We start from the raw sequence: 13,020 nt of genomic DNA, 5'->3' as shown, positions 1-13,020 counted from the left end.
GGCAACATGTAAGGATATAGGCCAAGCGAGGTAGATTCCAGTAAGAGGTGAGTAACTGGGCGGGGGTGCTGGGGAGGTTGCAGGAATGGAATTAAACCCTGGCTCTGCCACTTATTCACTGTGTAACCTCAGGAAAGTTAATTGAGCCCTCTTCTCCCCGGGTTCCTTATCTGTAGGATGGATAAGATCCTAATAGCATCTATCTCATGGCACTTTTGTGAGGGTTAAAGACTGAACATAAAGGAAACCCACAGAGCATTCCAGACCCATAATATAAGTCAACAAACCTTTGCCACCACTATAACTACCTCTCCCCACACTCCCACACACACCCCTTCATCCCTGGAGACCAAAATCAATCCATTACACACTCACTGAGGACCTGCTCTGTATCCTAGGGAAGCACCCTCTGACACACAGCCCCTCCCCTGGCCACTCCCTCCCCTGAATTCCTACAGGGCCCACTATCCAGTCAATGAAATACTGCCTGGCAGTGTGTTACCTCCTCGTGTGGTATCAGCCTTGTCTTTCCAACTATTTATATTGGAGACATAGGAAATAAGGAAAAGGCAAAGGTGGGAGAGACATTCATGAAGCGCATTCATGTGCACACATCTCTGCACACATTCTCACGTGTAGCTTTCCCACGCGTGTGCTGTCCCTGCTCTACCTGCAGAAATGGAGGCTCCCAGCCCAGATGACTTTCTTCAAAGTCCCAGATCACAAGCAGCACAGCCACAGTTTGACCTCAGCCTTCTCACTCCAAAGCCTGGACACATTCCTGTTCACTCAGCTCTCTCTAACCCGGGCGGCACTGACCTTACTGCCTGCTTACATCTTCCCCCACCACGACTTCCAATGAGAGAAAGGCTATGCACCAGGCCCTTTGACCCTGAAATTCTGCTTTTAGGAAATAATAAAAGCATTATGCAAAGACATAGCCGCAACATGGTTTTTAACAGTGAACACATTTTAAACTGTCTCAACATCCAACAAGTGGAACGTTGAGCAAACTGGGACACGCCAGTATTTTATAGGCACTTTATAACCCTAAAATGTCATCATAAAAAAGGCTTTATTGACATGAAAAGATGTTCCTTGTGTATGTTGAATTGGGGGAGGGGTTAAAATGGTACGTATCTTACTGCGTGTGTAGAGAGAGAAACAGACAGACAGAGACAGAGTATCCTAAAATAGTACACAACAAAACAAAACGTAACTTATATCTGAGGAGTAAAATTATGGGTGATTTTTATTTCTCCCCTCTATGCTTATCTGAAATTTCTGATTTTTCAGCAATGAACAGGTAGTAGTTCCACAGAAAAAAAATATTTTTTAATAAAAAGAACCTCTACAAATGTTAATATCTACCTGTTATTGATCATCCATATCTTAATGGGAATTATTTGCCACAAAGTTTACATCAAGTAAAAGCTAGCTGAGAATAAGGTTCTAATTGGATGAGGAAATAACTTAAAGAGGGTGTAAGTTACAGCCCAGAAAAGGCAAACCTAGGTTTGGCGGTCAGTGGGCAAGATTCTTGAGAATGCTGGAGGGTGGGGCCGGTGGGAGGGGAAGGCAGGCAGAGGAGCAAAGGAAATGAGGGCATATGAAGGTATCAGAGAAACTTCAGCCTCTCTCTCCCCAGCCCTGCCTCCGGCTGGCCCTACTGGGACACTCTGCAACCTGTGTCCATGACACGATGACATTTAAATATTTAAACAGACCCAGCTTTGCTATAACAGATGCACTGGATCTCTAGGGATCAATCCCATGCCACAGGCCCTGCTCCACAAATCAAGTTTCTGGGGCACCCAGCTTTCCTCACCCCTCCCCACCCCACACCCCACGCAAGGACCTGCAAGATAATAGCTGTGACAACTGAGTGATGAGCCTGGCTTCCCTTCAGCGACAAGGGCAGCCAGCCTGAAGGCCGCATTATTGGCTTTTCCACTGCAGCTTGAAGCTAAAAGCACATGAGTCTTAGAGAATGCGGGGCCTTAATGCCCTCAAAAAAATGTTTAATAGGACTGCAACAGTCACCTGATTCTCCCTGTGCACTCAGGTATGGGGGAAACCAGAGGAATTTTAAGAAGGTTGCAGTCAAGCAAATTTTCTGGGACTGCCTTGGGTGCGAGCTGTGTCTGCCCCAGGCGCCAGGTCACCCATCCCATGGCTCCTCTTAGCCCAAGCATGGCAGAGTTCCCACACTATCCCACAATCCAACATCATTTCCTGGGTGAAGAGCCTCATTGTTAAGCCGCTGTCTGGGAAGAAAGGAGCGCCCCTCGCTGACAAGTGGGGAAAGTGGTGCCATTGAGTGAGGGTAGAACCAAGACCTTTGAATTTTGCCCCATGCCCTTTACCCTCCAGTGTGCCACCACCAAGAAGAGCAGGAAGGGACTCCAGACCCAATTCTGACACGGCCCCAACTGGACAGTTACATCCCCCCTGGATTTCTAGAACAGAGGCAACACTGAAGAAGTCACGTTTTTAGTCATGGACCATACAATACAAAAATCTATGTCTGTGGGGTGAGGGTGGTAGAGAACAAAGTTCTTACTGATATGGAGACTGAGTTGAGAGGACATACTCCTGATGTGTGAATACTGGGCATGACACAGAGATGAGTCATGCTCTGAAGGGCTTCAATCACTCACATCTAGTTGCCTTTTGTCACTAATCTACCCTAATGCCCCAGTTTAGGGGGCGGGGGGAGTGATTGTAATAGATTTAAATTTAAAAGGCTCAAAATTATATAATCCATTCCATTCCACTTCAATTGTAACTACTACCAGACTCCAGCTTGCCAACCTGACACCTAGAGGCCATCTGCCAACAGTGGACAGGGCACCTCATAAATCAGGTGTGCAGGAAAACGAAACTCCAGGTATCAAGGCATATTTAATCTGCAGTGTGTGTGGAGATGTCCTGGGGTAGGTTGGCTTGGGGTTGGAGAAACCAGAATTTCCATCCCAGCTTTAGCATTAACCAGCTGTGCGACCTTGGACAAGCTCCTTCACCTCTTTGAGCCTCAGTTTTTTCACAGGAAAGTGGGGCTAACTGTCCCTGCCTCTCAAGGTTAGTGTGAGGATGTACAGAAACAAGGTATGTAAAATGCTTAGCAGAGTGCTGTGCACACTGGAAGCACCCATTAGCAGGAGTAATCACCATGATCGGAAAAAACTGGGAACAAAAGATAAGTGTTGGCGAGGACGTGGAGAAACTGGAAACCTTGTACACTGTTGGTGGGAATGCAAAATAATGCAGCTGCTATGGAAAACAGTATGGAGGTTCCTCAAAAAATTAAAAATAGAACTACCATATGATCCAGCAATCCCACTTCTGGGTATTTATCCAAAAGGATTGAAATCAGGATCCTAAAGACCTATTAGCACTCCCATGTTCATTGCAGCTCTAATCACAAGAGCCAAGATGTGGAAACAATCTAAATATCCATCAACAACAGATGAATGGAAGAAGAAAGTGAGGTATGTACATACAAAGGAATACTATTTGTCCTTTCAAAAGTAGGAAATCCTTCAATATGCAACACATGGATAAACCTTGCAGACATTCTACTAAATAAAATAAGCCAGTCACAGAAAAAAAAAAAATACTGCCTGATCCACAATTATGAGGTGTCAAAAAAAAAAAATCAAATTCATAACATTCAAGAGTGGACCAGGCATAAAGTTTGCATCAAACAAGATGAATCAGCTCAAGAGATCTGCTGTACATTGTACCTATAGTCCACAATACATATTGTACACTTAAACATTAGTTAAGAGGGTAGGTTTCCTGTTAAACTTTCTTTCCACAATAAAATTAAAATTAATTTTAAAAAAATTTTTAAAGAAAAAGCTGGTAAGAAAAAGAGAACCTCACAAATCACTTTCCCTGTGCTCAGCAAAAGGGCAAATGTGTGCTTTGCTCCCCCCTAAATGGCTACGGCTTAGAGACAAATGTTCTCTCTCTCCCTGGAACCTCACCCCATCGCTACCACCGTCTTTCCTATGGTGCTCCTTGAACGAAGAAAATGGAAAAGCAGGTCTGCCCCCAGGAGTCTGCCCCAATGATGCTAACAGAAAATTCAGGGTCAGGAGCAATTAGGAAGAGAAGAGGCAAACTCTTGAAATAATTTTTAAAACATCCCAGTAGCCCAAACCCAAGGATTCCTTTCATATGTCTACCTCCAGTTATCATCCCACCTGTAAAAGGGGACTAATGAGACTATTAGGGTTTAAAGCTATTAAGTAAATTAAAGTCAAGTGCTGGATTGCTGAGTTTTATATGGGACTGCTGAGTTCTAATGCTAAAAGAATTGGAAAGGCAAGACTCTAAAAAGACCAACAAAAACAGTGATGCAGGCCAGCAGCACTCTGCCTGGGGAATTTCGGGAGACTCGAGGACTTCCAGATGCAAAGAGCAGGGGGTTTCAAAAAAAAAAAAAATGCTGAGCAGTCACAGGCCAGAGCCTTCAAATTTGGATGAAGTAGACCAGTCATTCTTAAAAGTCAGTATTCATCAGTCTCCCCTCAGGAGCTCTCAAATAATGCAGGTTCCTGGGCCGGCTCCCTCCCAGTGGTTCTCATGGAAGAGGTGTGAGGCTGAGGAATCCACATTTTAATAAACATCGAGGTCATCTCTGTGCCAGTGGCCCGGGTCCACACTTTGACAAACACGACAGCCTTTCTCACAAAGTCATATTTAGTTGCTTTGTTTATGGGTAATGAACACTTTTCCTTCAACAAGAGCTTGAAAGGGAAGAAACTGAACTTTAATCCTTAAGCTTGGTAAACTTTCAGGATAATTAATAGAGACTGGTTACGTGCTGGAAAATGAAGTATTCGTCTATACACACACCATGGATTAGGTAAAAAATAAATTATGTTCAGATGATTTAATATTTCTCTGAGATGAAATAATTCAATGGCTGAGTGAAAGGCAATAGGCAAACCATCTATCACCTGAAGTTAACAGCTAAGACAATATTTCAACCACCCATCTTGAAAGGGAAGCTTGGACCAAGAACATAACAGGACAATTATATTTAAAAATATACACTAAGAAGGATTAAATAAAATCACATCTGAAAAATAGCTATTACTACTCACATAAACCCAGAAAGAGGTGGTGGGGTCCAAGGTGGCCTAATATTTTCATAAATAACTCAAAAGATGGAGTAGGGATTATGCAAATCAAACCACAGACGATACAAAAATGGCAGGGCTCGTGAATCTGTGGAGAATGAAATTTAACTACTGGGCAATGTCTTTAAATTTGCCTTTATTGAATCCCATATATTGAAGCCACATATTACTGTATCTCTTTATTGAGACTCAATAGGGCCAAATGCAGCGTGATTCATGGAAAAAGAAATAATCAAATGCATAAATGGAAAAGCACACACATAGCCACCTTCCGAAGTCACTGAGATGGTGCATAGGACAATGGGGTGGCCAGATCCTTCGACACTCTACAGATGTGGGTGGTGGTAAGAGCTGATGTGTAAAATAAACAAGAAAATGTGTCTGCTACTGTTTGAGCCAATGGGCCTTGGTGCTATTTCCAATGGGAGTGCTGAACTTAAATGTAAATCTGAAAGGGAACTCAGAGCAGGCTCTTGCAGAGATCATGGGATGTGGCCCTAGGTAAGCCAATACAAGGGGATATTAAGAGCACCTCCAGAATAGACAAAAATGCTCAATGTACCTATTTGACAGGAAAAGATGCACAAAAAAATAAGGAGGCCTGTAGAAGAGAAAAATTTCAGCTCCTATTAAGGAAAAACAATCATTCAAAGCACCATTGGAATCATGGAAGAAAGGTCAGCTTATGGTAACACCATCCCTGGGGACATTCAAAAAGGTGACCAGACACCTCTCTACTGAGGATGCATTAGAGATTATTAAAAGCATTCCTTGCTCAGTTTGGGGGTTGGGGGTGGGCCTCGTGACCTCTCCAAAGGTCATTCCTATCCCAAAGGATCACATGTCTGAAGGGCACCAGATAAAAATAAAGTCTATTAATCACTGAGCTGCCACACAATTTCCTAAGAGAGCCAGAACAGAGAAGGGCAATCTAGGGTGGACCTTGCTCTGCAGAGAGAGGAAAAGGGAGGCAGTGCCAGTGCAGGCAGAGCCAAGAAATCAGTCCCGGAGACTTCCAGAAAGCCAGCATCAGGCCGGTGATCAGGCCTCCCAAGTACCACAGCATAAACAGAAGGAGGAAGAGACCCTGTGGGGAGCGGGACAGGAAACAGAGAGTGGCCCCTAAACAAAGCCGCAGGAGCTGGGGGAGAGAGTGTGATGCAAGCCCTTTTCGCAGAAAGAGGGGAGCCAGGCAACAGAGGAACATCCACAAAGGGCTCTTTGCAGAGGCATACCTCAGACTAAGCAGGGAGGAGAGGAGAGGAGAGGTGGGCGGAGGACACAGCGGTGTGTCTGGGAATGTATGGGATGATTATTGGCTGAGAACCCAACGAAAGGTATAGGGCAAGAGCGGAAGTAATTCCACTATCTATGGCAGCAGAAAATCACACAACGAAAAAAAGCTTTTTAAAAGACAAATCAAGAGGCAAAGCTCCAATTCCAAAGCAGCTGTTGGCATTCATGAGAGCTGAGTTGCTCCAGCCAGACAGCCGGACAGCCTGTTCGGTGGAGGTCTGAAGGACCGTCGCCACATGGAGCCAGCCCCCCCAGGGCTAGCACGCTTGGGCCTTTATGAACCCCACTCAGGAAGACCTAGACCAAATCAGGCTCCTGCTGGTGTTGCCAAGCGGGATCAGACCCCATGCCTCCTCCTCATCCTGAAACACAACAGCTTTGGGATGGACATGCTACGTGCAGTTGTCTCGGGAATGTCATCTGCATGGTGTATTAAGCAGCCAAATGGGGGTCATGGAGTTTGAGCTCTTCTAGCAAAATGTTCTCCAACCAGCTGTCACCCCATTGGGCACAGACAACTTTTTTAAATCAAAAGAGGCCAATGAAAGGGGAGGGAAATGGCGCCACCCCCAATGCACTCCCTGGGCCCCACCTTCCTAGCTCCGCTCCCTGCTTTCGTGGAGACTGCAGACACAGGCAAGGTGGGCAGGGCGCCCAGAGGGGCCACCATACCAGGGCTTGGCCTCAGCCACTTTGTTGCCATTCTCAGTGCAGCCCCTCTGTCCTGTGGCACAACTCTGCATCCTCAGAGAGGAGAAAGCGGGAAGGGAAGATGGTCAGGGAGTGCAGTTTCTGAGGGCTGCCCTTACCATGAAAGGAGCAGATGGTGCCCGATGCAGTAAGACGATAACTAGGGCAAGGATTTTAAACCCACATCCAATGCTCGGCTAGGTGAGAAAGACAAAAGCTCTGGAGCTGACAGCAAAGCTTCCAAAAGCTGAGGGTTTCTGGAGGTCCACCCACTGCCGCTGCTGCTTGTGCGCTCTCCCTCCACCCTCCCCAGCTCTGTCTGCAGACCCTAAACCCAGGAGTCAGGCAGCTCCTTGTCCAAAAGATGTCTCTGAAGCAAGTAAGACAGGCTGGAGATGGATCGAGGGCCATTTATGAACTAAGTCATCATCAGAGAAAGATTCATAACTTGCCCTATGTAGGACAGGAGAGGGAGAAAGGAAATTAAAGGGAAACAAATGAAAAGCCACAGGAGCCAAGTACCTTTGTTGGGGGATTTTGAGTTATGCTTCCGTTTGTAACTCTCTGATGTAGAGAAAGAAATAGGAGATGAATCTTAAGGAGACAGAGTGAAAGAGAGCTGAAGGAAAACTGCAAAGGAGGACACTGCCAGAGAGAGGAGCACAGCACCCAAGGCGGGAGGCCTTTTGGTTTGCTCTCCCTCAGGCAGAAACACCGGGGCCAGGCAGGGAGCGAGAGGAGGTGGTGACGGCAGTGGTGGTGAGGCCCAGGCGTGGGAGCTGGGAACGCAGGCCCCCGAGGAGGAGCCAGTGGGCCTGAGGCTGGGGGCTGACAGCCAGGGAAGCACAGGGAAGTGTGGGGCCGAGGTAGGGGCAGAAGGAATGCGGCATCGCCTGTACTTACTGTCACAGACGTAAGGCTTGTCATGGTCTTCCTGAGAGGCGGGGTCATGCTTCCTCCTGCCACCTGCAGAGCCACGGGCCTGGGGAGACACGGGGGGGGGGATCAGGATGCTTGTTGTTCTGATAATCACTACAGTCCCGAGCACGCACTCTGTGAGGCCCGGAGTGCTTCGCCAGCATTTCCTCATTCAACCTTCATCACATTTGTACCAGTACCAACCCCATTTTACAGGCCAGGAAACGGAGGCCCAGAGAGGTTAGACAACTTACCCCAAATCGCTCAGCTACTCTCCTGTATCCTCTCACTAAATCTTTACAACTCCCAGAGGGAGGTACTACTATCAGCCCCATTTTACAGATCAGGAGACTGAGGCAACGGAGAGGGGAAGTAGGTTGGCCACAACCACTCAGCTGCTAAGTACAGAGCCAGGACATTAACTCAGGACAATCCCACTGCAAAGCCTCTGTTGATCAAATTTCCATATGCTACTGCTGCCAGGAGGACCCCTTCCTCCAACTCCTTAGCATTTCAGCTTCGTTGACATGGCACATAGATGCCAACCAAGCCTGCTCCCCTCGGCTGACCAGGTGACGGATGTATTGGAGCAAGTAGCATAATTGCAGTCATCAGTCCAGGGTACTTCATTCACTCCCCTCCTCAAGCTTCTCCAGAGCCAGCCAGGCCTGGCATCTGGGCTCAGGCCATGAGTCTGGGCATGTGGGGAGCTCCTGTCACCCTGGCAGGCCAATGCTATGGGGGTGGGCTTCAGCGGAGGCCTCCCTGTGTGGTCTGCCTCAGGCCTCCAGCCAGGGACAGAGACCTTGACAGCTCACGGTCTCCTGGGGCTGGATTACTGATACCACACAGATGTGTGCATCTCCAGAAACAGTCAGCGTAACCTGGAATGGGGGTGAGATGAGCTCTACCTATGAGGTTAGAAAGGACCAGCCAGAGAGGGAGCTGGCAGCTCTGCAGCCCTGGGACAGTGGCTGCAAGAATGCAGCAAGGTTTATTTTTAAACCTTTGTAAGTCCCACACTGGTCACATGTGTAGCACCCTTGCCTCCTCCGGGTCATTCTCTGATAATGAGTAGCAGTTAACTCCCAACCAAGGAAAGGGCCTACTGGGGTCTTTGGGGACAGAGAGGAAGGCACAACAGATAAGAAAGAAAACATGGCAGCAGCCTGTGGTACTGGGAAAATGGGGCAATCCCAGGGGCCTGGCCTAGAAAAGTGGCCCTGGGGACTTCTGGGTCAAAAGGCCTGAGTTGCGTTCCCGTTCTCATTCTCTCTCTCTCTCTCTTTCTCTCTCTCTCTCTCTCTCTCTCTCTCTCTCTCTCTCTCTCTCTCTCTCTCTCCAATCAACACCACCTGGCAAGCTACCACCTCCACCACCTCCTCAGCTTGTCTCTCTCCAAAACAAATTATAAAATTCCACCTCCCTCCTTCCCTCCCTTCCATTGCTCTTTCCCTCTCTGCCTCCCAGCCCTTCACCCCTGCACACACGACAGCCAGCAGCCCCCTCCCCTCGCCCTCATTACTCAGAGTTGACCCAAAGAGGGAGCTGAGGCGCTGGCAGTCACCCTGAGGCACTGACAGGCCTCCCTGCCTGCCCATAATGGTGAGGGTGGTCGCCCTCAGCTGCCCTCACCCCTCTCCATACCCCGTCTGTGAAGCCGGGGACAGCTTGACGTGTGCAGCCCACAGTCTTGTCACAGTCGCCTTGGAGCAGGTGAAAGCAAGTCAGGCAGAATGACGGAGGCAACGGCAGACTCGGGGAAGGGGCTCTGAGAGACTAAAAATACCACCAGGGACAAGGAGATGAGGAACTGGAAGCACCGAGCTCCAGCCAGGGGGAAGGGGAGGGCCCCGCTGAGAGCCAGGGTTTCATTTCACTCTGCAGTGCTGACCAGTGGAGTGACTGCAGGCTCCCACACTAACCCTGCACCTCTGCTTCCTCAACTGTAAAAGGGGGATCGTGGGGCCAGCTGAATGGCTCAGTTGGTTAAGAATTGTCTTAAGAGCGCAGGCTCTGAGCAACCGGGCCGCCGGTTCGATTCCCACATGGGCCAGTGATGCTGCGCCTGAGCTAAGCTGTCGCTGAGCTGCCAACAGGTGGCAGGATGGCTCAGCTGGTGTAGCAACAAGATTGCCTGTTCGATGGTGGGCTATGCCCACCCACAACTAAGACTGAGCTCAGCACCTTGAGCTGAGCTGCCACCCGGATGGCTCAGTGGATAGAGCATACGCTCTTAACAACAAGGCTGCTGATTCGACTCCCACATGGGATGGCAGCTATGCCCACCCACAACTAAGATTGAACACAGCACCTTGAGTTTAGAGGCCACAAGCTGCTGACAGAAAGCCAGATGGCGACTGGCACCCTCCACAACTAAGACTGAAGAACAACAACTTGTCTGATCCCCTTCCCCAATTCCCCAACACTGTTCCCCTCCCCCAATTCCCCAATAAAATCTTTAAAAAAAAAGAGGGGGTTGATCGTGGCTACAGGGCACTGAGGGGACATGCTAGGGGTTCTGCCTGTGGCAGCAGCCCTCGTACAGTCTTCTGGAATATCTCAAGCTTGGAAACTCGGCATTCTACTTGTCTTGCTCAAACGTCATCTCCGAGAAGCCCTCACTGACCAACTTATACCCACTCATACCCTCTCCATTGCTGTCTTTCCCCTACCCTGCTTTCCATTTCATCCCAGCCCTTAGCAATGTCTGACATTATATTATACATGTGTGGGTGTACTTGATTTTCTGTCACCCCCACATGAAGATGGAGAACATGTCTAGTTGGGCTGCCACAATCACTGGAACCTGGCACAGGGCCAGCCACTCAAGAAGCACTTTATAAACATTTGCTGAATACATGAACCACTCAGTCGGTGGGTCAGTGAGTCAGCCATCTTTGGTTCTTCCCCTTCATCCTCTACATCCAAGTGCTGTTGTTTCTTCCTTCAAAGGCCATCTTAGGTTTTGCATTTCCCTTCTATCCAGCAGTTCATCCAATTGACCCCTGAATTGCTCAAAGAACCCACCAGCTGGGTTCCACCTCCACATTGCCCTACCCTATACACCCTGCACGTCTCCCAGACCAACCAGACAAAAGGGGTGAAGGACAGGACTCCGTGGTCATTCATTCATTCACTGCCATCCTAAACCCAATGACACATCCAATGGTGACTTAGTGCCAACCCCTCAGGCTCACCTCAAGCTCATGCATGTCCACGCCTTTGTTTTTATTGATCCGTGTCATGGATCCACCTCTCTGTCCATCCCCATCTGACCCATGCTGTAGCCCTGCTAACATCCCATGCCCCTAACAGTCTTCTTCTTGCCACACTGAGAAGTAAAAACAGCATCAGCTTAGAAGTTAGAAAGACTCAGGTTTAAGCACCAGCTACGTGTCTTTGGACAAGTTACTTCTCTCAGCTCTAGTTTTCTTAACTGTAAAATGGGCATGGCAACACCTTTACTGCAGAGTTGTTGGGGGAAGTTAGAGCTAAGGATATGTGAAACCACAGTGGAGAGCACTATGGCTACAGGAAGTGCTCAATGAATTATTTCCCCTCCTTGCCCAAGGCGCGTGCTCTCTCCTCTGAACTCTTACTTCATTTGGTTAGTTAGTACACAGTCAGAGAAGGCTGCTGCTTTCTAATGGTGTCATGGCTATTAGTATTTTCTCCTCAATTTAATCCCAAACTCCTTGAGAGCAAAGATGCATTTCATACTTTATTAGGAGTTCCCAACACTTAGCATTATGCTGGGCACACAGCATCCAAAACTTTTTCACATATACAAGGTGTGATTAAAAAATATGGTGGATGTTTAGGTTTAAAAAAACTTATTACAGTAAGACATTGGCATTAATCCCCCTCAAAATACTCCCCCTCGCTTCAAACACATTTATCCCATCATTCTTGCCACTTTCTGAAGCAGTTCTATTAGTCCTCTTTCGTGAGTGTCTTTAGTTGCGCTGTCATCCATGGCTGCCTCAATGTCCTGAGTTGATTCAAAATGTTTACCTTTCATGGTTATTTTGACTTTGGGGAAGAGCCAGAAGTCGCACAATGCCAGATCCGGTGAATAAGGTGGATGAGGACACACCATAATGTTTTTATTTGACAGAAGTTGCCGTACCAGAAGCAATGTGTGACACTGAGCGTTGTCATGATGGAGGATGTAGTAAAGACAGTCACAAAAGAGGATTTCCAGAACTGCTTCAGAAAGTGGCAAGAACATTTGGGATAAGTGCCTTAGAAGCGAAGGGGAGTATTTTGAGGGGAATTAATGGCAATGTATCTTTTACTGTAATAAATTTTTTTATTTAAAAATTCACCGTAGGGCCGGCCGAGTGGCGCGATAGTTAAGAACTGGCATGGGACGCCAGAGGGCAGTGACACTGCCCTCTACAGCTAAGATGCTGAACAACAGCTCAGCCTGGAGCTGGGCTGCTGTGAGTTGCCGGCGATAGCACAGGCTGCAGCCCCTGTGGCAGTGGGTTGCCATGGGCTAACGTGTGTAGCCAGCAGCCAGCGTGAGCGGCCATCCAGAAGCCGGCGACTGATCTGCCTCGCCCGGGAAGAGTGCAATGATGGTGCCAACTTGGGCCAGTGAAGCGATGTCCTCCACAACTAGACTGAAGAACAAAACAACAGCAACTTGTCTGTTCCCCTTCCCCCAATTCCCCAGCACTGTTCCCATCCCCCCAATTCCCCAATAAAAATCTTTAAGAAAAAAAAAAATTCACCGTATTTTTTAACACACCTCAGATGAGTTCCGTTGATTCCTACAATGCCCTATGAGTTAGAGCAAGTAATATTATTCCCATTTGGCACTTGATAAAACAGGTCCTTGAGAGGGTTCATGACTTGTCCACAGCCACAGAACCAGTAGAAGGAACAGGACCAAGGTTCCCAGACTCTGTGATAGAAATCTTTGAAGCTGACCTCCCAAAATAAACCAGTCCCC

The 13,020-nt window shown here is 47.9% G+C and overlaps 1 protein-coding gene across 5 annotated transcripts in view; it reads right to left on the bottom strand.

The window, feature by feature from the left end:
• Positions 1–13,020, bottom strand: part of DPF3 (double PHD fingers 3) — a 300,997-nt gene that overhangs the window by 94,266 nt on the left and 193,711 nt on the right. For all 5 annotated transcript variants that reach the window (XM_019640433.1, XM_019640436.1, XM_019640432.1 and 2 more), the window contains exon 6: positions 8,043–8,121. In XM_019640433.1, the coding sequence (XP_019495978.1) occupies positions 8,043–8,121 (79 nt within the window). The remainder of the gene's footprint in view (positions 1–8,042; positions 8,122–13,020) is intronic.

Source organism: Hipposideros armiger, unplaced genomic scaffold (assembly GCF_001890085.2).
Source record: "Hipposideros armiger isolate ML-2016 unplaced genomic scaffold, ASM189008v1 scaffold_49, whole genome shotgun sequence".
Taxonomy (NCBI): domain Eukaryota; kingdom Metazoa; phylum Chordata; class Mammalia; order Chiroptera; family Hipposideridae; genus Hipposideros; species Hipposideros armiger.
Note: the sequence above shows the minus strand (reverse complement) of the source record. Positions and strands in the feature narration are given on the sequence as shown.